The sequence below is a fragment of the Chamaea fasciata genome, unplaced genomic scaffold, assembly GCF_029207755.1.
Source record: "Chamaea fasciata isolate MVZ Bird 193981 ecotype frontalis unplaced genomic scaffold, bChaFas1.0.hap1 SCAF_15, whole genome shotgun sequence".
NCBI lineage: Eukaryota > Metazoa > Chordata > Aves > Passeriformes > Sylviidae > Chamaea > Chamaea fasciata.
Genome location: NW_027094100.1, coordinates 13,659,911 through 13,684,148, shown reverse-complemented (window position 1 = coordinate 13,684,148; position 24,238 = coordinate 13,659,911). Strand labels below are relative to the sequence as shown.

General features: G+C 48.5%; 1 protein-coding gene across 1 annotated transcript in view; it reads left to right on the top strand.

Moving 5' to 3' along the window:
* NSG2 (neuronal vesicle trafficking associated 2) overlaps positions 1–17,243 on the top strand; it is a 30,607-nt gene extending 13,364 nt beyond the window's left edge. Inside the window, exons 4-5 of the mRNA XM_066197254.1 lie at positions 13,749–13,859; positions 15,405–17,243. Coding sequence (XP_066053351.1) covers positions 13,749–13,859; positions 15,405–15,596 — 303 coding nt within the window. The 3' untranslated portion in view covers positions 15,597–17,243. The remainder of the gene's footprint in view (positions 1–13,748; positions 13,860–15,404) is intronic.
* Positions 17,244–24,238: the final 6,995 nt, after the last annotated feature.

Genomic DNA, 24,238 nt, shown 5'->3' with positions numbered 1-24,238 from the left:
TGACAGAAATGTGAGATCTGATTGCTCATTTTCGAAGTCAGAGGAAATGGCAATAATTTTGAGGAGAAAACAGAGAAAGTGGGCAGTGCCTGGTGACATTCCTGCTCCTTCCAAAGCGGAATTTATTCTTAAAAGTTTGTGGGAATAAATGTTTGTGGTTCTTGGGTTTGGTTTTGGGGGGATTTTTTTCAATTTGATCTAAAATTTCTTACCTGCCGTTGATGTTTAATGAATTCTCACCTGAGCTTATTGTGTGTAGCAACTATTTACCACCAGCGGTAACTGCCTATTGTAGCAGAGTAAAGTGAATTAACCACGGTTAAATCCCCGTGTTGGGGTGTTCAGACATTTCCGGTGTCGCACACAAATCAGAGCCCGACACGATGTGCCTGAGAACCGACAATAAATTCAGAGTCTCCTGGACTGATGGCTTTAACCCGCAGTAAATGGCCTTGTTGGTGTTGTAAATGCTGCTGCCTCAGTGAGTATTTAGCACTCAATCCTGCAGCCCTGGAGGGTGTGAAAGGCAGAGTGAGACCACGGAAAGATCTGGCTTTGTTATTTAAAGAAAGAACATCTCCTCCTTACACACCCAGCTAATACATAGCTCGTGGATAAATCCTATCTCATCTACTCCTTCCGCTGAGTATCTCGTTTTTCCTATTCAAATTCCCGACTTGCTGTTGCATTCAAATTCTCCTTTCCTGCGTTTTTTCCTCTTCCCATCCTGTTGTCGGTGCAGTTTTCCCATCACTCTCACAGCTCCAGCTGTGGAGCCCTGGCAGAGGTGGGAGCTGGGCCTCCTCCTGTAGAGCCTGGCAGCATCACAGTTTCATTTCGGAGCTATTTCCTTTCCCTAAAATCCATATGATTTTCATTCTCTGCTCTTCAATGTCAACTTGTTCACCAGGCAGCCTCTGCTCTAATACTGGATAAAGCTCTAAGCCTCTCCCTGCCTGCTTTTCATAAGGCTTCCATGTATCCCGTTAAATTTGTAGGATTATTCCCTGACAAAATGAGCTGAGATAATAGCTAATATTTATTACCTTTTGTACTTTTTTTATTGCACCGCGTTTTTGTCCCGGTGCATATTTTTAGTGAAGTTATTAAAAACTCTGCCCTCTGGTTCTAAGCTGCTCCATTATCTGGTACTGATGAAATCATCTTACATTTGGGCTTTTTTTGTAAGAGGAAATCACAGTAAATACCTAACTTTTATGATCTCAGTTTGGCTACATCTTTAAAAGCTTGAAGAAAGATGCTATAACTATGACCACCATATTATCTTTTTGAGGGTGGAAAAGCCCTCCAAGATCATTGAATCCAAGCTGTGACCAGTCCCTACCTTGTCCCCAGTGCAGAGCTCTGAGTGCCACCTCCAGGGACGGGCACTCCAAACCTCGCTGGGCACTTCCAAGGCCTGAGCACCCTTTCCATGGAGAAATTCCTGCTGCTGTCCACGCTGAGCCTCCCCTGGCCCAGCCTGAGGCCGTTTCCTCCTGTCCTGGGGCTGCTGCCTGGGAAGAGAGGCTGAGGTTCTGTGATTTTGTGCTACAGAAGACCAAGATGTCTGGAAAAAAACTGGAGACCACGTGAACCTGCCAGCCAAGTCCACAGATGCCCTTTCTCTTGCCTCTTAGGTATCTTTTATTGAAGAAACTAATGAATTATTAGACAACTTTCTCACATGAACAAGCCTGAGCCAGAATTTCAGCTTATGCTTGCATATTTCTCATCCATCCAGAATAGCCCAGATCTGAGCTCTTTTAATTATCATAAAGAAGAGACTGTCCCTAGGCAACGGTTCTTATTTCACACCAGCTCTTCCAGGAACCTGAGATAGCTCCTGCCTCTTGTCACATCCCCTAATAGATGAGATGATGATTCTCTCCAGCTCAGCACAGGGCGTCCTGGATGTTTGACCAATTAGGCTGATTCTTCAGCTGCATGACTCAGCCCATACATCCTTTACAAAACTGTTTAAACACTTGTGTGTAGATGGGTTACAAGAAAATGATGTTAAAATAACCTTATGGTTGAACCATCCATACAGGAAAGAAATTTCTTTGCTCATTTTACTCCTCCACAGAGAAGCCGAGAGAACATTTTTCTAAGCTGACAGGCAGTGATTTATAGAGCTTGCCTTCTCCAGACTGCTTCTACCTTTGGAGTAGTGTGTTCCTCTAGGAAGTTCCTGAGCTGCAGAGATCTTCTTTAGCTGAGGTTTCCCAGGCTGAGGGAGAAAGGGGGGCTGCTCTTCACCTTTCGTTTTCAGTGCTTTGAAGGGAGCTCCTGCTCCTGGGCTTGGCCATCCTGTGACCACACTGAGGGGCCTTAGAGAGGGTTTGTAAATGTGTCTGTGATTCCTCCGTGGGGTGACAGCTCTAACCCTCGGCATCTGAGGCTTACTGCTCCTTCTCACCAGTGACAGCCCATCTTACAGCTCTCGAGAACGATCTCATATGGGAGGAATCACTCTGCCCTTACTTCTATCAGTCCTGAAAAGAGAGTGAATCCCTGTTGCTTTTTAAGCAGATTCCCCACCAAATGAAGCCTTGTGGGGAGAGAACAGGGGAACAGAGTTTCCAGTGACTCCTTTTCTCTTCCAACCAGTGCAGACAGCACAGAAATCATCCAGCAGCATTGATTTATTCAGATAACACCAAAGAGGTGCTGGAGTGGCCTTTTTGTGTAGGCTTACAGGGCATCGTGTGGACGCCTGGAGCTGCTGGCCCCTGACTGGTTTTACACAAACTGGTCTCTTTCTTACATCAGTCTGAGCCCTTTCTCACCACTGCCATGGGACTATTAATTATTTTCAGGAAGGTAATGATTTATTGACTATTAGCTGGGTAATAGTCACCTCCCATAATTACCTGGCTTCTCAAGTCTTCTACAGTTCTTTCCTTCTCGTGGAATTTTAAAAAGTTTATATTTTCAGAGTTGGAATAATTAAACTCAGTTCTTGTCATTAAGAGAACAAGTTGGGAGTGGGTGTACGGGGGAGAAGTCGAGATATTAAAGATTTTTTTTTGCAAGCAATTCATCTACCTGGAGAAATCATCTGCAACTATTGATGAGGACTGGGACCTTCAATCTCCTAGGTGCAGTTTGGCAAGGTGCATTTTCAGAGTCACTGGCTATGTCATCTGTCCCTGTTGAGTGTGCAGTGACAATTATTTCTTATCATTAGGTCACCCCACTCCTCCCTCCACCCTGAAACTGCTCTGACACACGCAGATCGAGGGACCAGTGGATGTAATTATTGCCCACACTTTTCATCAGGTCCTTAAAATGCAGTGGAACCCATTCAAATGCTTCCGTTGATGAAATGCTCATGCTGGAACAATTGTTTTCCTCCGACTTAATGTGAAAGGTTTAGAACAAAATCGTTTTGTCCCCACCACATCCTACAAAACACCGTGATGCAGGGACTGTTCATGATCAAACCCGAGCCAATATCTGAAATGCTTGGCTCATAATTAATAAAGATTGTTCTGGGCCAGGGATAATTTCCTGTTGGTAACAGCTTTGCTAAATGGAAGATGCTGCCCTGCTTCCCCCAGTGGAAGGGATTTAAGCCACAAATCCCCAGGGAATTCACACTTTGCTGCACACACGGAGCCCCAAAAATGCCATTCCTGCTCCCCCTTCCCAAACTTCCCATCCCTGAAAACTCCTCCTGGGATGTTCTGCTTTCACCTGTAGGCTGTCGCTTTATGCTGATAGTTCTTCCTGCGAGGAAATCCCAGAAAAAAACGGCTGGGGCTTTCCATTGTACCCATTCACAGGTAAATACGTTTGAAAGTCTCCTTGAATGGTTGAGTTCCCACGGGGCAGGTGTAACTCCTGGTGAAAGGACTCCTCTGCTTTTTAAATCCTATCAGCACCAGCGTCACCATGGCAACTGCCACATCCCATCGCTTATCGGAGCTGCCGAGTGGAGGATCCCATTACCCCGACTAATGGGAACGCTGCTCCAGGGCTGTACGTGGGGATTTGTCCCTCCGCTGGGGCTCAGCCGCCGTTTCCAGGATCCAGGAGAACAAGGGACAAGGCAGAGGAAAAGCAGAATTGTGCCCGGCAGGCACAGGGGAGGAGGGAGTGCAGCAGCCCAAAGCTGCCTCTTTGGAGGCTGGATATTTTCCAGTGCAATGCAGAAGGTCACCGGTTCTCCTTTCCCAAAAAAAGCCCCCGCCCAGCCCTGCCTGGCCTTGATGCAAACTCACACCTGGGTGGCTTCGGGCTCTCACTCGTCGTGAGAAATGGTGCTGCTCATCCTTCTGCCTGAGCTCAGAAATCCTTCTTCTGAGCATTTCTGAGGAGAGGACAGGTCACATCTGTCCCAGCGGCTCTCCCAGGCTGCGTGAGGCAGACTGATGGAGCCGTCTGTGATCGTCGGTGACAATCAGGAGCTGTGAGGATGAATTGAGTGGGGATTTGTGGCTCAGATCTGTCTGATCACAGCCCCAGGTATTGCCATCAACCCTGCACGGTTGTCTGGGTAGAATTCTGGGGGTTTTGTAAGAATTCCCAGCTAATTCCTTGATTTTTTTGTACAGGCAAGGGCCCAAAAACGTCACGTCCATGTCTAAATCACACAAGAAAAATCGATTTTGATTTAACCAGAATGCTCTTTACTGGCTTAGGGACCACCTAATAAAGCAAAGAAAAAAAAACCCAAATATTTTCTTTTTAATAGGAAATGGACCATTGCTTACAGTGCATTCTTGTTTTATGTTAGTTTTACACACAGAGATACTCTCTTACAAAGTCATGAAAAACCTCTCCACTCTTTTTTATTTTTGCCCTCTGTGAGCACTAACAGAGTAATCAGCTGAAGAGATTTGTTCAGTTTTGGTTTGGGTTTTTTGTCCATTTAACTGATTTTTGGAGAGAAGAAGAAAGGGAATTGTCATGCAGAAAATCTCTAAAGGTGGAAGTCACAGAGAATATTCACACGCCTAAACTTTTGTGGGGTACACCTGCTGAAAGTTCATTCTTCAAACGAAGATATATTGAAGAAAAAAAAAAAAGATTTACAGAGTAGAAACCTCAACTGATCCTTGGCTTTGGAGCAAAATGCTTGAAAATATTTCCATAAGCCACCACATGGAAGTAGCCCTGGTGTTAATTACAGGATGTAATTGCACTTCCCATTGGGCCTGGAGGATTTCCTACACTGCATCTCTGCCCCTAACCCCACTCTGCACTTGCCTCTGCCACCCCACAGGAAACCTGCGTGTTGGGCAATCTTCCTGTCAGCATTTGAGGTGAAATGAAAGATATTTAATGCTGGTGTGGCCACAGAGACCGAGCAGGATGGAGGAGCAGGAAAGAATATTTTCAGCTGAGTGAAACCAAACCAAAGTTTCTTGCCTGTTGGGATGTGCATTTAGAGTCTTACAGCCAGACCACTGAATGCTAAAAAAAAAAATAGTAATCAAGGAAGCGCAAAGCTTCACTCACACAATTTTCTCCGTGCAATGTTTCACCCTCTCTAAAGCAGCCCAGGCTGTGATTGAATGTTAAGCAGAGCTGAGCTGCCTCTTGTTGGTACTTGCAGATGTGTTAAAGCCTGTTGGGTCGGATCCACAGCTAATGGAACTGGCCTCGTGCCTTTGGAGGCAGCATAATCACCTCGATTATTCCGTTCTGTTGTTTGCTTTTAAAAGAGTAGCTCTTGTAAGTCATTTGCAGCAATAAAGCTTCATCCTTCTAATTCAAAATGGAAAGGCTTTTAATTCATAAGTTACCCAGGGGACACTTTGCTCACTAAGCCCTCACTTTGTTCTCCCATAAAGCACCCATATAATAAGTTTTTAAGGAGAAATGGGTGCACTGGACCATGAATGTAGAAATATTATTTCCTGCTCATGATGGGAGACATAAATGCTGAAATACAGGTGAATTTGTTGCCCTTCCTGAAGGAACAGACTTCCAGGTGATTTTTTCCTTCAGGCACAGGAGTGCACTGAACAGAGGTGTTTTAATTCATGCAAGCCTGACCTTTGGAAGAAGGTAATTTCTCATCTCAGCTTCTCCCTAGGGCCAGCCTTGGCTGCGGCATGGTGCTGGTCTTTGGGTGGTTTTGCCTCAGAAGAAGCCAAGATTTGGAGAATTAAGATGTTTGCAGCTTTGGGTGGCCCTCGCTGGGGTTGTCTGAAGCTGGGTTTGGAAGGATGTCGGGTGTCAGGAAAAGGCAGCAGCAGAGCAGGGGACACAACCCGCAGCTCCAGGTGTGTTGCCATGAGCTAATCCCTGAATCCATTCCTGCTCAGGGCTCCCAAAGCTTTCCCTGCACCAAATCCAACACCAGGGAGGAGTGAGAGGGGACGATTTTGCATTCATGAGACTGTGCAGAGGTTGAGGCTTGGCAGGCACAGGGCAGGCAAGGAGACAATTTATTGATGACTTGATTTATCTTGTGTTCCTGTTAATGCATTTAAAAAGGGCCTGTGATGAGCTGAGGCATCCATTGCCATGTCCCACATGGAGTGACCAGAGGAAATGTCACAGCCAAGGCTCTGCCAGGGCAGCAGGGCAGGGCTGCACGTCAGGAAGGCTTGGAGAGGATGTTTCTGTCTGCTGCACTCCCACTAATTGAAAAAACACCTCAATTTAGGGATCTGGAAGGAAGCCTCTTTCCAACATTGCTCAGCTCCTGAAATGAGCTGCCAGGTGTTCTCAGGATTTGGCTTTGGGAGGAAAAGCTCCTTTCTGAGCAGTTCACTTGTTTAATTTGGGGGCTGTGCTCCATTTCTTTTGGGGGTAACAGACACAGAATCATTGAATGGCCTGGGCTGGGAGGGGCCTGAAAGATCACCCAGTTCCAGTGGGAAGGGACACTTGAAAAAGAAAGAAAATATTTTTATAGGGGGAGGGGAAAAAAACCTTTATAAATCTGTCTGGTCTGCTAAAATGGCCATGTATTTATTTGGTATTGGATTTATTACCAAGAAACAGCATCACCCCATCTCACCACACCTGCCTGCTCCATGAAGGAATTTTTTTTAATGGCGTTAAATGGGAGAAAAGAGAAAGCAAATCCAACAGGGCTTTTTATTCACCTAAATGGAAATTCACTGATCCTCATTGGCGAGGCAGCCTCATTTAAAATGGCATTTAGAACTTCCATAAGGAACGGGGGCTTGGAAACGGAGCCATGAATTTTCCATCCAAGGGGTTTGACTTGGCACAGGGAGATGTCACGCAGCCCACAGCTGGCACCAGACACTGTTAAAAAGATCTGAGGCTATTAGTGCCTAAACAGCCACTAGAAATTACATTACATGATGGAGACTGGCTAATATAATTGAGCCAGCTAGTTATTGTGTGCATAATTTAATTATTTGACAAATTGCTTAGAAACACGGTGTGCTCCTTCCACACTCGTGCTGCTCTCACGGCTTTAGGAGGTGCAGAGAGCAGAGGAATTGCTGGTGGCTATCTTGGAAAAGAGATGTTTCTTTTTATGATTTGCCAGCTTAGAGAGGTTCTCTGGTGTTGTCACAGTGGGCTGGGGTGTGCAGAGATGGGAGAGCCCGGAGGGACATGGCTGGGAGGGGAAATTGCCTCAGAGACAGCCAGTGCTGTTTAGAGTGGATTCTTCTGAGGCTTTGGGGTGCTTGGATAAATGAGCCTCTCTGAACTCTGGGGGTGTACTGGGCTTTGATTGCTGGGCTGAATGGAACCCATGGAATAGTGGAGCAGAGAATCCCAGAACGGTTTGGCTTGGAAAGGACCTTAAACCCCATCCAGTGCCACCCCCTGCCATGGGACACCTCCCACTATCCCAGGGTGCTCCAAGCGCCATCCAGCCTGCCCTTGGGCACTGCCAGGGATCCAGGGGCAGCCACAGCTTCTCTGGGCACCCTGTGACAGGGCCTCGCCACCCTCACAGCAAAATTTTTTCCCTAAAATCCCATCTAACCCTACTCTGTGTCAGTGTGAACCCATTCCCCCTTGTCCTGTCACCTGTAAATTGTCTCTCTCCATCTGTCCTGTAGGTTCCCTTCAGACACAATTGTGTCACCCCAAAGCTGCTTCTCTCCAGGTGAACAATCCCAGCTCTCCCAGCAGAGCTGCTCCATCCTCTGCTCATCCCGGAGCCTCCTCTGGGCTCTCTCCAGCAGCTCCAGCTCCTGCCTGTGCTGGGGCAGCTCTGCAGGTGGGGTCTCACCTGGGCACAGGGACAGAATCCTAACCCCTTTCCTGCTGCCCACTGGGGCTCAGCCCAGGAGCGGATGGGAGAAGTTTCTGCCCCCCAGGATGATCCCATCCTCGTCTGTTCTTATGACAACTGGGGCCAAATTGGTTTATGGTTATGAATTGTAAGTTAAAGGACCAAAAAATGCCATCCAGCCTAAAACTTCATTAAGAAACCTTGCAGCACTAAGGAGTATTTTCCCATAGCCCTGAAAATGCAGAGACATGGCTGAGGACATTTTCCTCTTACAAAGCATCTCCTGAACAATGCTTCCAAAGAATCTGGACACCATCTGGAATAAAGCTGTGCTGTAATAATAAAGAACAAATCCTACATCTCCTTGAGCAGTACTAAGCAAATCTGAAGACCCAGTTGTGTCACTTTTTTTTTGCAGTTAGCCTTTCAAAATTTTGGAGGCGAAGCTGTTGCCGGAAGATCAGCAAACTCAGCAACTTATTACAAAAATATTTCTAACAGTGGGGAGCGAAATGACATTTTTGAAGAAGTGCAGTCAGATCATTTTCACTGCCAGGGTAGATCAGGGTGTCTGGGTGCTGAGCAAGGCACCATAACAGTTGTTTGGTGGAGTTTGAGCAGTGGGGCAGCTCCTCCTGGGGTGTGTTTGGGGGGTTCCTCATCCCCTCCTTGATCCATCTCAGTGTCCTGGCAGCCTGTGGCTCCCTCCCTGCCAGCGCACCGGAGTTTTCTCTCAGTAACAACCTGGATTTGGGTGCTTTGCACTTGGATTCCATCCTGGAATACACAGAAGCCACCAGGATAGCTGGATGCAGGAGCTCCTGATCCTTTAACTGTACCTTCCAAGTGGAAATCTGATGGTGTCAATCTTCCATCTCATTATCAGCTGGAAGAAGTTATGGGATGAAGGCGAAAAAAAATTGCCCTCCTGAATTTTTCATTGTCAAGCAGGAATCCTTATAATGGATTCAGGAGTGCATGGATGTATTTGGATGCCCTTAGATGGTTTTGTGATTTTTTTTTTCTGCAAGTTTAACTGGCTTGTCAGGGATTGATGGGTTTCCAGGTGTAATGGAATTGCCATAAACTATAGGAAAAGCTTTGCTGCCTCTCCGAGCACGGCTCTTAAGCTCCTCTCTGAAATAACCTTGACAGAATATCTGCCAGTTTTGTTCATAACAAATTCTGCCTTGTTCTTTGCCTTTCTTCTTCTACAAAGAGAAAAATTAAAACCAAGAGAACTTCTTCAGCTGAATTGCCTGTTAAGGTCACAAACTTTCCCAATACCCAGCAACGCTGAGTGTATCTTGTAGAACCAGACATGGCAGCAGCAGTGGAATCCTTTCCTGATAAACTGGAATTCTGTGAAAAGGCTGAGAAGAGTGCAGGTACAAAAACAGGCACTGGAGGCTTCTGAGGTCCCTAACTCACATTACAGCTGCAGAAAGGAGGAATATGGTGCAGAATTTTGTAGGGATTTTTCTGGGATAGATGATCTTTACCTCTTCTCTGGGCCTGGCTGCTTCTCCTGTAGGCAGCAAGGCTTTTCTTGGTTGGCATCTTCTTGGCTCTGCTCCTGGTTTAAGTGCATATAAGCAGGGAGAAAAGTGTCCAGAGTCAAACACTGATTTACCAGGTCTAGAAATAAAATCATGCCTGATATCTGAGAAGTGCCACCCACGCTGAAAGAGAGGAAGTTCAGGTTGGATGTTGGCAAGAAATTCTTCCTCGTGGGGGTGGTCATGCCCTGGCACAGGGTGCCCAGAGGGGCTGTGGCTGTCCCTGGATCCCTGGAAGTGTCCAAGGCCAGGCTGGATGGGGCTTGGGACAGTGGAAAGTGTCCCTGCCCATGGAATGAGATGATCTTTGAGGTCCCTTCCAAGCCAAGCCATTCCATGATTATATATAACAGAAATAACGAATAAAACTAAAAACCTTGCAAGGGGAAAAGCTGTTAAATGAATGCTCTGCTGTTTGGACGTGCCATTGTTCTCTGGTTGCCTTTTAAATTAGGCTTTGTACTGGAGTGAGAGAGGGGAAAAAGGGAATTTTTGATGAAAAAGGAGATCCTGGGCAGCTGATGAAATGAAAGAGGGCAGGGAGGATGCTTCCACGGGCTGCATGAAAGCCAGGTTAGCTGGAACACCACTGCAATTAGACATCCTCTGCCTGGCACAAAACCTGCTGGCACCTATGTCCTGCTGCCTGATGAGGATGGATCCTTTCATTCATCTGTGCTGTGTGAAAATGCAAAAAAATGTTCTTTATCTCTGGGAAAAGGGGGGAACCACCCCAAGTGTGCTGCTGTTGGTGGGAACTTGCCATCATCCTTAATGGATGTTAAGGGCCTCTTCCCACATTTTTTGGAGGATGGGGGCAGAGTTTTTGGTGTGGTAATGATGTTCTCTCTTCTCTGTTCCCTCTTCAGGGAACCTTTGGGAATCATGTGGGATTTTGAGGAGAGGGCAGGCAATTCCCTCCCCTTCTTTCACCCACTCGAGCAGTCACACGTGACAGATTCATGCCTGCAGCACTTCTAGGTTTTATCTGCTCACTAAATTTTATTTCCCCTCTGTGAGTGTTTATATTGCTTCGAGATTGCCAAGGTTCGTGTTAATCATAAAAGAAAAAGTGGAGGTTTATTAGGTATTGCAGCTCTGTGATTCTTTGGTGTTTGGATGCTAATGAAGCTTTCTATGCTCCGGAATATTTGGAGGGGTGGATCTGAGCTCTGGCATGGCAGAATATCCGGGGGTGGATTTCTCTTCCCTCCCCTTTGAGTTTTACCATCTTACATGACATTTCATCTGGAGCAATTTCCCGCCGTTCATCAGCAGGTGTAATGTTGTCACACCAATTGTGCGAGTGCAGGAAAGGCAGGAGGGGGAAAATGGGCTCAGCTACACCCTGGAGGGAGGGGACAGCTCAGCACAGGGACCTGCTCCTGGGTCAGAATCGATTGGCTGGCAGCACTTGGCCAGAGCGGAGGGGAATTTGTTAATTTTAGGGACTCTGGGCAGACAAGAGGAAGGAACCCCTCAAATTGCAATTCTAGTGGTTCTTTCCGTTGGCTGTGCAGGCACGTGGGATTTAGCAGAAGAGCCATGAAGACACATTTATTCTCACTCCAGACAGCTCAGTTTTTTCCTCTTCTGAAGGCTGAGTTTCAAACAACGTTTCTTTTCTCATTGTACATTCAGTTTGGGGCAGAGCAGCCAAACTGGAGAGCTGAGCATTTTTTTCTGAATTCCTAGCCAGGGCTGCCCCTCAGCATTGGCTTTGGTGGAACAAGAGGAACACCTTGCTCCAGCCCCTTCAAATTAACCTCAAAGGTCACTTGTGTCATTGTCATCGTGGGTTCAGTATTGACACTGGAATTAGAGGAAGTAGCAGGCTCCCCTTTTAAATGAGGAGGAGTTGATGGACGTGTGTTCTGCTGACCTATCCTCAGGATTGTGGTGGTTCCTTATGGGAGGGATCTGTTTTTCCCAGGTCTCCTGTTGGAAAAAGCAGAGCATGTTTGATCCAGGAAGTCTCTCCTTTTTACTCTTTCAAAGGGAGTTAATTTTTTTTAAAATGTGTAATACAACTTCTTTTAGTGACACAAATCATGTCAAATTCCATTTGCATCTGCCTTGAATCCAGCTGAGCCTTTATCACCATGAAAAGGGACAGACTCCCTCAGGTGAGGGAGCTCTGAAATATTTCTGTTCACCCCTCTGGGACCCTGAGAGGGAGGTGGATCCCAAATTTTCTTGATCAGACTCGTGCAGTTCATAACACTGCACCGCCTTTGTGCCACAGATCCCTCTCCAGGACTCCCCGACAGTGTTCTCCTGGATCCAGCAGTAAATGCTGCTCCCTCTCTTGCTGCCTTTGGCTTAATTGACCCATTTTGCAGCAGATGAGGCCCTGAGGAGAGGTTAATCCAAGCAGGAACATTAAAAGGCAGGTCGGGGCTTCAGTGAACTCTTTGTCCTTGGCCAAGCCTCTTAGCCTCAGTCTCACCTTTTTACCCGTTTTTCTAAAATATTCTGATTTAACAAGGAATTCAGGAATCTCTCCTGCTAGATAAAGAGTCTCCGCAGCTCTCTCTCTTCCCTGACTTTTGGATGTGATGGGTAAGATTTGACACCAAGGATACAAATTTGCTTCCACTCTTTTGTCTTACCCACCAGAATCGTAGCTCTGGATCTTCCAGGAGTCATCCCAGGGGGCCGTGTAGGAACACCCTCAGCAGGCACTTCATCTTTCTGGGGGATTGCTGGGAAATTCCTGCCCTGCCACCAATTCCAGTGGCCCCTGGAGTTCCCTGCAGGATTGCAAATCCCACTGGTCCCAGGACGGAAGGGGAGAATCAGAGCAGATTTCAATGTGAACCAATATTAAGCAATTAATAATATTTACAGATATGCTATTACTAATATTACCTAATATTTCTGTTGCAAAAATAAGATTATATCAATTAATTCTGACCTAAAACCAGCCTGCTGTTTATTAGCTGCTGCTCCTGATAAGCCTGTCCCCCCTGCTCCAGGAATTCTCGGTGTTTTCCCACTTTCTACCATCACCTCTCCTGCAAGTTAAATCTTCTATAGATAGATAGGATGCATAGATCAGATCCTGCAAAATCCTGGTAGAGCCAGCTCTAAGTTAGACACTTGGAATCCAGAGCCGTTTATGCTGCATTCGTGGAATTATGGGACCAAGGAAGCTTTGGGAAAGGGGAGGATGGGAGTGTTTTACAGCTCCTTGCTCAGTCCTTGAGCACCAAACAGCCCAGCAAAAATCAGTGATCAGAGCCTCAGTCCAGACATGGAGCAGGGACAGAAAACTTGCTGTTGGATGAAGTATTTAGGAGGGACCTGGAAAAGCTGGAGAGAAGGGAGCTCCAGCAAAGAAACAGACACGTGCAGCAGGGTGTCCTGCTGGGCAATGAGGAGAGGGGGAATATTTGCTCCCCAAAGAGGGAATTGTGGCTGGTACCTCCAGCACCAGCATCTGCACTTGGCCGTGCTGTGGGATTTTGTCAGTAGTCAGGATATTGTCCTTTTCCAGCTTGGAGAAATAGAGAGGGATCCCCTTTCTCCTGCAGGGCACAACTGATCCTGGTGGGATTGCCCAGGAGGCACAAAGGGCTGTGAGCTCCAAAAACCTCCCTGCTCCTCCCTGCTCAGCTGCCTCTGCTCCCAGAAAATTGGGATCTGCCGTGGGCACTTCATCCACACACTTCACACCTGGAATGTGGGTTCTGGCTGCTGCTGGGCCAGAGCTGAGAGCGTGGCAACACAAAGGCGCCGAGAGCACCAAATACACAGCAGAATCTGTACATGTGCAAGGGGTTAAACACAGGAATGTTGGAAGCCCGTGGGGGGATGGGGACGATGTGGGAATCCAGGATATTGGATCCAGCCTTCAGTCAATTACCATGCTTAGTTAAGTACTGCACGGTGGAGTGAAGGCTGCAGTCTGTTAGAATGTCTGTTCCTATAAGTCATTTAATTATGAGGTTGCTCATATGCCATTTTAACATATGTACAGTAACATTATCCCTCTTTTCTAGGTCACCATCCTCATAAGCCTGGCTCTTGCATTCCTTGCCTGCATAGTGTTCCTTGTGGTGTACAAAGCCTTCACTTATGACCACAGTTGCCCAGATGGATTTGTTTATAAGGTAAGGAACTTCAGAAGGATGAATTGCCTGAGCTAATGACAGGCTCTAATTGCCTGCATGGTTACAGCCCAGGCTGCTTTTTTTTTTTTCTTTTTTTTTTTTTCTGACCAGGCCAAACAGAACATTTGGCAGGAATGTGTTGAAATGGAAAAAAAAAAAAGAGTGTTCTGGGAAATGTGGACGTGCATCTGACTCCATCAGCTACTGTTACAGTGTAATTGTTGGGATTAGCATTTGGTGAACGCTGCAGACAGATGTTCAGCAACAATCCCTCATATTTGTGAATGGATTTATTGCAGCTGGGATCCTGCATTTGCTTCCCACACTCCCAAGTAACTGATGGTTACTGGCACACATTGTAATGCAAAGCAAACTGCTGCAGTGCTGACACTCTGTCCTTTGTGAAAGAAATCCAAATTTGGCCAAGTAGCTCACCTGTAGGTGCTCCTGAGCCTTTATCAAGAACAAAATCATGTAACAATTGCTAAAACCCAGTGATTTCATATTGAATATTCACAGAACTGTTTGCCTGGTCTGCTGAGATTAAAATATAAATATATTTTGCAAAATAATTAACCGACTTCTCACTGTGAATAACTCATGAATTCACAGGAGTCTTGACCACAGAAGATCCTGTGTATCTTCTGTACCCCCAGAACACTGGGCATGATATGTGAGCTGGAAAATAGAGTAAGATGTTGGTGTATTAATCATGGTGAATTATTCTCTTAGGTCATGTAAAAAAGGGAGAATTGGGATTGTTCAGACTGGAAAAGAAAAAGCTTTGGGGTGTCCTAATTGTGGCCTCCAGTACCTGAAGGAGCTCCAAGAAAGATGGAGAGAGACTTTTTCCAAGGTCCTGGAGTGCCAGGACGAGGGGGAATGGCTTCAAAGTGACAGAGAGAAGGTTTAGTTGGATATTGGGAAGAAATCCTTCCCTGTCAGGGTGGGGAGGCTCTGGCACAGAGAAGCTGTGGCTGCCCCTGGATCCCTGGAAGTGTCCATGGTCAGGTTGGATGGGGCTTGGAGCAGCCTGGGATAGTGGAAGGTGATGCCCATGGCAGGGGCTTGGAACGAGATGAGTTTGAGGTCTCTTCATAGAGTCACAAATTTCAGAATCAAATCCAAACCTGTGAACAGAGCTGACTGTGGGCTGTGCCATCCCCAGCCAGGTGCTCATCCCACAGCTCAGGGTAACCCTGTCTAACAGAGCAGCACAAAGCAGCTTTTGCTGCCTCTGCCTGTCCGGGGATTACCTGTGGCCTCGGAGCTGCAGAATTTCTGCCCGGCAGGTGAGCAGAGCTGCTCAGCCCGGCCCAGCCCAGCTCAGCCCAGCCCCTCCTCACTGACAGCCCCGCTGCCATCCCGGATCCCTGAGATCTGCTGCCATTGGGGTTGCCAATAGCAACAGGTCTGGAAGGCCAAGCCCGGCTCGGCGCATCCCCAGGACACCGAGAGGCAGCTGCAGCGATGTCACTGCCAACAGCAGCCCCTGAAAAAAGCCGCTGGCATCACTCTCCTTCTCTTGCTTTTCCCCTCTCCCAGCACAAGCGCTGCATCCCCGCCTCGCTGGACGCCTACTACTCGGCACAGGATTCCAACTCCCGGGGCAGGTTCTACACCGTCATCAGCCACTACAGCATGGCCAAGCAGACCAGCTCCCGGGCCGTGTCCCCCTGGCTGCCCTCGGCCTCGGCCAGCCACGACAACAAGGCTGCCAAGACTGAAGGTCATTGAAGGGAACCGGAGCCGGGAGGGCGGGGGGACAACACCGGCGTGGCTGAGCCTCCCCTCGGAGCAGGAGTGAATCCAACCCGCCTGCGGGATCAGCTTCCGTGGGTCATTTCTTTTCGTGCGTTGTTCTCGTTGATTTGTAACCGAGTCGAGCTCTTTGTACAAAGGCATGTTTGATGTTGACTGTACCTTAACGATGTAAAAATATTTTTAAATCATTGCTTTAACTATTTGTTAGAAAAATAAATTAAAAAACAAAAAAAGCGAGTTAGGCAAAGAGCCAGAGAGGATAAAAGCAGCAAAGGGAATGCCACCAAGTTTTGTCAGTGCTGGAAAGCTGGGACAGAGGCTCCACACACAGTGAAGGAAGAGCTGGAATCCTTTCGAGGGGGGTAGAGAGAACCTGGTACAAAGGCATGGTTGGTGCTGTTTGGTTTGCCAAAGGGGAGATATTTTGCTGTCAGATTGAATCCAGTGTCAGTGTTCATTCACTGACAGAGAAACACAAGCATCCCCTCCTTCCCCAGGCAGGCTCACGTGCAAACACAAACCCTGCGCAGTGCCCCAAGGAAATCCACAAAATTCCTGGTGTTCCTGAGGAGCCACCAGAGCGCTGCTGGTCCTGGCCAGGCTCTGAGGCTGAAATCCAGGCTGCTGCTTGGAGATGGAGCAGGATGGGAGCAGGCAGAGGCTGCTGTAGTGAAATCTTGAATAAACTTTCGAGCACAGGACTCAGAGCCAGGAGTTCAGGACTCTGCTTCTGGCATAGATTCCCTGCATGAGCTTTGGCCATTTCCATGAGGCTTCATGCTTTGGGACCTCTCTCCTGAGGGTCACCAAAACTCAAAGAAATGCCATTATGATCAGAAGAGCATCTCAAAAATGCTGCTAGTATTGAGCCTCTGACTTTTCAGCCCCTAATTTTCCCATGAAACGGGATGCTCCTGCTTCCCTCCTTCAGCTTCAGCTCCTCCAGCATTTCCTGTCATTCCAGGTCACTAGAGAGAGGTACAAATCAAATCTCTGCTTGCAAACCCAGAGCAGACCCCAAGCTTAATCCAGCCCTGCCCAGAGTAACACATCCTCTCCCCACAAATGGCACCCGGGATTAGTGCAGGCTGGTGGGATTTTAAAAAACCCCCAGGATTCTCTTTTTTCCAAGCTGCAAGAGCAGGGAGAGCTGAGCAGCAGGAGCAAAATGCACAGGCAGGGCAAGGCTCACCTTGGCCTGAGCTGCTTTTTCAGATTTTTGGCTAGACTGGGATGGAAATTAGGAACTGGCCCCTTCTTCCCTCGCATTGGGCGGTTTTGTCCTCCATGTCAGAGACACTGGGCAGTGTGTGAGGGCAGAACTCCTCAGCCCTGCAGGCATCATGAGAAATAACTGTATAGTGTAGCTAAAACTGTAGTGCCAAACGCCATCGTCTGACTCCCTCTCCTCCCTCCCCTTTCCACCTGTAAATTCATTTCTCACTCAAAATGTACAAACCACCCCCCCTCCAACCGACAACCCCCAACTCCAGCAAAACCACTGAACAGTTTATAATTTTGTGGTGTATTTTTTGTCAGTAGGTAGCAGAGACTGAAGTATTTTTTGGTGTAATTCTTGAACTTTTCTGACGGGATTAAAATAAAGTTCGATGTGACCGAGCGTGGCTCCCGTGGGTTTTCTTGGCACCCCTGGGCTGAGAGATGGGATTTGTGTGGTGCTGCCAGGCAGAGGCTGCAGCTTGCACCAGCCCCAAGGTGACTCTGGATTTCAGGAGGCATTTCCAGAGCTTCCCATTTTCCCCTTTTAATGCCTGGATTTTATTCCCTGTGTTCTCACTCATTTCCAATAGGAAAATTGTAATTAAACTGCAGCTCATCTTCTCCTGCTTCACAGTGGACCTCCATTGCCATGGCAAAGGGAATTCCTTCCAGTGGACTTCCTTCCCATTTGAAAACCAATGGATTACAGGGACTTTTCCTGGCAGCCATGCCTCCTTTGCCAAGCATTCCTTGGAATGGAGGGTTAAAGGAAATCCAGCTGACAAACCAAGGGCCACAGCTGAACTTTGGGAAAGTTGAACTCTGTCCCCAAACTCCGCAGCTTGATTTGTAACAAACCCACAGCTGTATTCATCTCGCACACTTCAGAAAGCAAGATTGTGTTGCCTCAAATCCTTCTTTGAAATGGAATGATAGCCTGGCATTAAATTGACTCATTCCCAAAGGCTAAAGAACAATTTATAAAAACCTTTGGATAGCTTTTCTTCAGGGGAAAAAAAAAAAAAAAGTGTATTCAGAGTTGTGAAATTGAGCTACCACAGGAGAGAAACCACTCTGGTGTTGGAGGTCAGCACCGAGTACTTGGGAAATATATTAAAAGGATCCAGTGCTGTGCAGGATTGAGTCACAGGGTAATTTAACCATGGAGTTCCATTGCCAGTTGCCCAGTAATGCTCTGTGTGTTTACTTGAATCAGAAAAACGCAGGAATCAAATCACTTGAATTAAAAGGGTTCCAGCTATTACTAGATAAGTGAGTCAGTGGGGATAACCATTCCTATTTAATATGGGAAAGAACAAAATCTGGATAGAGCAGAATAAATAAATAAAAAAAAACAACCAAGAAAGACTCGGGGAAAGTAAAAGAAACCAAATAACTCCTGCTGCAAGTTTCACCACTGTGAATATTGTTATTACAGCTTCTCTCCAAGCTGCAGTTGAGCTTCCAAGATTCAGCCACATATTTTAATCAGGGCAACAGGGAGAAAATTGGAATTGTAGTGCATCATCTTATTATTTCAGTCTTTAAAAGCCTCCTTCAAGGTTGATCATGAGTTTTCAGCTCTGATTAAAGAGCGTGTTGGTGACAGCCCGGGCTCATCAGGGCTGTGGGCTCTCTGTGCAGCCTGAGGCTCTCGAGGGGCTCTGGAGAGCGATGTTTTCCTGAGCTGTGCCTGGGTGAGGGTGATCTGAGGAACAGGAGCCCTCCCTGTGCCTCTCAACATTTCTGTGATGGCCAAATTCATCAGCTCCAGCTCCACACTCTGTGCCTGACCCTGCTGCAGCAGGAATCTCTTTAGGGGATCTTCTCCCTTATGGTAGAGTTTGAACTCCCCCCCAAAAACTCCCCTGTGGGCCCCTGGGCCTGGAGGAGCTGTCAGTCCTGCAGGGATGGGTGGCTGGGCTGTTTGTCTGCCCCACTGGAGTGGCAGGAAGGGTGGAAGGAGAGCTGGCAGCACAGGGATGAGCTCAGCTGGCATCCAGGGCGTCCTGGACAGGCAGCAATCCTGGGGAAGGACTACCAGAAATAGGGGGAAATAAGGAACTCCGGCAAAGGGGTGGTGATGGCAAGGTGGGAGCTCAGCTGAGCCCAGCCCTGGAAGGAGAAGGGAAGGAAGGAACTGTGGCTGAGAAAGGCGCAGAGCAAGAGAAAAGGAGATTGGCACGTGGCAGCAGGAGCTGCTTTTGTGCTGTAACCCCGTGACCCTGAACCGCTGCATCCTCCTGGCCTGATGGAGCCTGCCTGGTTTTGGGAAAGCCTCTCTGAACATCTGCAGTGCCCTGGGGGGAACCACTCCAGCGCTGACTCCAATCCTCTGGGACTGCTGCGAAACCAGGGCGAGGAGAGGAGGTGCCCACAGGGCACGAACAGCTGAGCTCTGTCTGTGCCTGGTCTTGGAGGTGACTTTGTGCTTTGGATCCCAGACACAGCTCAAGGCACTGCCCTGAGATCAGAAAAGGAACAGTCCCCGTCCCTTTGCATGTGATTTTTCATTCCCTTTATCCTCCCCCGTGCTTGCCAGCTGTTCCTGGCTTGTAAGAATACCTCCAGTGATAAGTGTAAGGGTCGTGCACTGAGCTGTCTACAATCACATTTTATACGATTAGTCAGGGGGGTTTAAAGCACCCTAATTATTACAGTCAAACCGGATTAAGCCATTGCTCTAATAGATTTTCAGTTCCTGTAAAATAGGCCAGGGAAAATGACTTACGGGAGGAGCTGGGGGAAGGAAAGACTCCTTCCTTCCTTCTCTTTGGCCTTTGATTTTTTTTAAAATGCCAGCAGTGGTGGGGGAGCTACAGGGATCCCACAGGGAGCAGGGTTGGGGTGTCTGGCACTCAGTTCCCCTTCTCACCAGCACCGGTGCCCTTTGAGGGCCAAAAGAGCTCAAATCCTTTTGATTTAAAATGTTTCTTCAGCGGGGAGGGTGGATGACAAGTCAGTTGAGAGGTTGTGGGTTGCTTCCTCATGGAAAATAATCCCCGGGAAGCACGGGAGGGTGGGAAGTGCTGAAGCGCTGTTGCTGGGGAAGGCTGGGCAGGATTAGTGCGGGGATTTGTCCTGCAGCAGGCAGATGGTGATGGGGAAAAGCTGAGAGAGGGGACACGGAAAAGCCTCTTAGCAGCAGGGTACACAGTTCATCCTGGCACAGGCGGTGCCCTGCCCTGCCCCAGCGGGGATCCCCATCCCGATCCCACCGCTGGATCTGCAGGATCTGGGTGCTGGATTTGCTGCCTCCATCCAGGGCTCCCCACGGGGCAGAAGCAGCAGCTCTGGGGCTTCCCCTGCTCTGACAGAGCGTGAGCCCCACTGGGGTCGGCAGGAGTGGGAACCTGCAAACTGAGCAGCCCCCAGGAAAATATTGACCCCGCACGGGCAGTTGTGGACAAATCACCTGTGGAGGCTTCCCGTGGCATGAGGGAGGGATGGTGGCATTGTCCCTCAGTGCTCCCTGTCCCTCCATCCTCACAGGCTGTGCAGGGACAGCACAAGTGGCCAGAACCAGCCACCAAGAGCCTACACAGCTCCGTGCCAGAGGCTGCTGCAGTGGCAGCTCAGTGCAGGGAGGATTTCCTGGGCTGAATGGTGCAATGCCAGCAGCAATTCCAGCAGATCCCAGCACAGGTGACACCCAAGGGCTGGAGCTGGGGCTCCTCCAGTGCCACGGCCCTGCTGGCTCAGTGTGTGCCTCCCCGTGGCCTCGGAGCCCCAAAATCCAAGCTCCCAAACCTTGAAGTCACCAAATTCCTTCTCCACACTCTGCCGCCAGCTCACCTGGAGCAGAGCCACGAGCTGTCCCTGTCACTTGGGTGGCAGCAGCAGCAGCAGCTCAGGGCTCTCCTGAACCCTCCCTGCCAGCCCCTCCAGCCGTGGCCACATTTCCCTGCTGGGTAAATTGATTTCTGTGGATGTTTTGTATGCCAGGTTATTACAATTACTCTTCGGGATCCTTTGGGATGAAAGGCTATTATGGAGATGAAAGCTCATTAACAATAAATATAAAGGGTCAAAACTCCCCATAAAAACGTATTAGAAACAGATTTTGGTTTGGAAATGTAAATATAGCGTTTGGCAGCAGCCCGGACTGGCTGGTCTGGTGTGTAAGAGAGCTTAATCCACTGGGAGGATGGGGCTACTTTTATAGCAGAATTACTGGGTGAATTATGGGGTTTTGGCTCGCTGGAAAAATAACTTCTGCCTACCATCAATAAAAAAAAAATTTAAAAAAAGGAATAATTGTTGCAGCAGGGAGGAGGAAGATTTCTCCTGCTAAAAATAGGATTTTTGTGGTAGAGCTGAAGGATCTTTGGGAATTTACAAGTATAAATGCTGAGGGGAAAAAAAAAATGAAAATGAAAAGGGAAAATTTGGAATTATAGTAGTAGGAATGAAAGTACCTAAACAGTGAGAAAAGAAAACACCTCTTTCACCTCTTTTTTTTTTTTCAGATACGTTTTCATAAATTCATATCTCAAGGGGAAGCTGAACCTGGCTATTCCCAAAAACATTTGACGCACCAACATTCCCAACACTTTTCCCTTCTACCTTGAGCACATTCCGGCTGCCTCACCCACCCAGGGGTGTAAATGAGCCACGTCCCCCCAGGTGTTGATGGTGACCCCACCCTGGGGGTGCCAGGGCTGTTCCTGTATTCCTGCCAGGGAGGTGGATCCATGGGGAATCTGAGCAGGGATTTGGGGACATCCTTGGGGACAAGGATTCCAGCAGAGCCTGGACTGGCAGGTGCCCAATGCTCCCGGCAGGTTTTAGGTGGCACAAACTCATTTTTAGTGCCTCGAGTAAAGGCTGTTCCACAGGACCCATTTCTTACCCATCTCCTCCTCAGGCTGAAGGTCTGGAGGAGCCCCACAGAGGGAGGGAAGCAGATTTGGGGGATTTTTGCCGAGGAAAAGGCTCTGTCAGCAGCAGAGGGTCCCGCGGGGCTCCGGCTCAGCTGAGCTGACTCAGGCTCGGTTCACTGCAGTCACTTCATGTTTAAAGATGCAGCATTCCCTCCTTGCTCCATGTCATCCCTCGAGAAGGCGAATTTTTTCTGGTGGTTTTGATCAATTGGCATAATCACTGAGACCTTCAGATGAGTAATTAAGACGTTCAAGTCTTTGGCTCGTACAAATTGCGTTAATGTGTGCAGGCTGTCCCCCCTCCCTGCAGCCCACCCCACGATCTGCTCCCTTCTGTGCCTTGGCCACGCTTAAAAAAATACCAGTGAAGCTTTTTCCTGAAAAAAAACCAACAAAACAACCGACTAAGACATGCCACTTTAACCTCCCCGAGCTAAATAAACAAAGAAAGGGAGAAAAATCTATTCCGTGCCTTTCTGAGCTCCGGGTTTATTGCTTTTCCCTGCTGCATCCAATCTGGACAGCACAGCCAGGACTGCCTGGGAAAAAGGGATGCCTGGCACCTCAGCACTTTTATTTCCAGGGAAATTTGGGCATTACGTGATGGAGAAGCTGGTGATTTTTGTGTGGGCACGTATTAATAACAGAATCCCAGGATGGTTTGGGTTGGCAGGGACCCCAAAGATCATCTCATTCCATCCTTCCACTGTCCCAGGCTGCTCCAAGCCCTGCCCAGCCTGGCCTTGGACACCCGTGAGCGCCGAGGGAGGATCTCGCTGTAATCAGCAGGGACTACACAAGACAAGCTAATTACTTTCAGGGAGAGCATTTCACAGCCTGTAATTGAGCGCCAGGACGGAGTTGGGGCGGGGAGGAGGCTGGTCCGGCATCCCTGGCTGCCCGGGGTGCGGCTTTTCCTGGGGAATCCCAGTGATTTTCCTGCTGAGGGAAAGAAACCCGGGTTTAGGAAGCAGCCCTGATTCCACAGTGGTTCCTGGTGAAGAAACACACCTCGAGGTTAAAGGGGAAGGTCGAGGCTCGTGGTGCCGCAGGGATCGCTGCTCCCGGGGGCTGAGAGAGCCTTAGAAGGGCTGCCTTGGGAGCAGGAGCAGGAGCAGGAGCAGGAGAGGGGGGCTGCCACAGCCCCTCCGGCCACAGCAGCTGCCTGCACAGGCTGCCAGCAGGGAATAGAAAATTTCATTTTGGATTCTATTTCTTTGGGCTGTTTGAAGGCCACTCGCTTCAGCTTCCACTGCGAAGAAGAACGCTGGAATTGAGATTAAATGCTCCGTCTGTTTTGGTTTATTTTCTTCTCCTTCCTTTTCTTTTCCAGTTTACTTTCCTCCCCCGCTGCTGCGCGGTCCCACTTGCTCTGACAGAAATCACTTCTGCCTTCCCCTTGTTCTGTGAGCCTGCTCTTCTCCCTCTCCCTGCATCAGGATTTTAAAACAGCCCGAGGAACAGAAGGCAAAGAGCCCCTCTCAGTCCCAATCCCTTCTGGCCACCGATTCCTTTAGACGGGAATGAGAAAACACAAACTCAGCGTCTGTGTCTGATCCAAACCCTCCTTCCCGCAGGGTGACCTGATCAGGGGTTTTCCTGCTGTCCTTTCCCTGGGGAAGACCAGGGGTATCCTGCTGAAAGCTCTCCCCTGAGATTTCCTTAATTTTGACTTCATTTTTTAATACTTGTGAGACACGGAACGACCATTTCCATCCCCAGGCTGCCAGGTGTGTGCCTTTAGTTCCGAGGGCTGCTCACAGCACGGAGCTGAAGGAGAGGGATCCCCTCCTTGATTTTCCAGCCCAGAATCTCACCTGCTTGGGCTGGGAACGCCATAAGAACAAGGTTTGGCTCCAGAATTCGAAAAAAAAAAATCCGATTTACTCCCCATAATTTCCCGCTGGCTGCGAATTCTGGCTGGCAGGAGGAGAGGGAAGTTTAGGGGAGTTTTTGTCCTGCTGTAGGACAGGGAGGTGTTAATGGCCCCCTGCTCGGGCTGTGTGCTCCTTGAGAGCAGACACAGAGGCAATATCGGATTAATTATCGTAATGAGCCTGTCCCGTACAAAGGACACTCCGCAGCCCGGCCTGGCTTGGGAGAACTGCAGAGGAAAAGCAGGATGTGCCTGTCTGACCCCCCTGCACGCAGAGGGTGCCAAAGGCATCCCAAAATAACCCCATTGCATCCCAAACTAACCACACCTCATCCCAAGGTAACCCCATTTCATCCCAAACTACTCCAAGCCCTGTCCAGCCTGGCCTTGGACACTTCCAGGGATCCAGGGGCAGCCACAGCTTCTCTGGGCACCCTGTGCCAGGGCCTGCCCACCCTGACAGGGGAGGATTTTGTCCCAATATCCCATATAAACCTGCTCCCTGTCAGTTTGAACCCATTCCCCCTTGTCCTGTCCCTCCATCCCTTGTAAATAGTTTCTCTCCATCTTTCCTGTGGGCTCCCTTCAGGTCCTGGAAGGGCACAATTTTCAGGTCCTGGACAGCCAGGATCAGT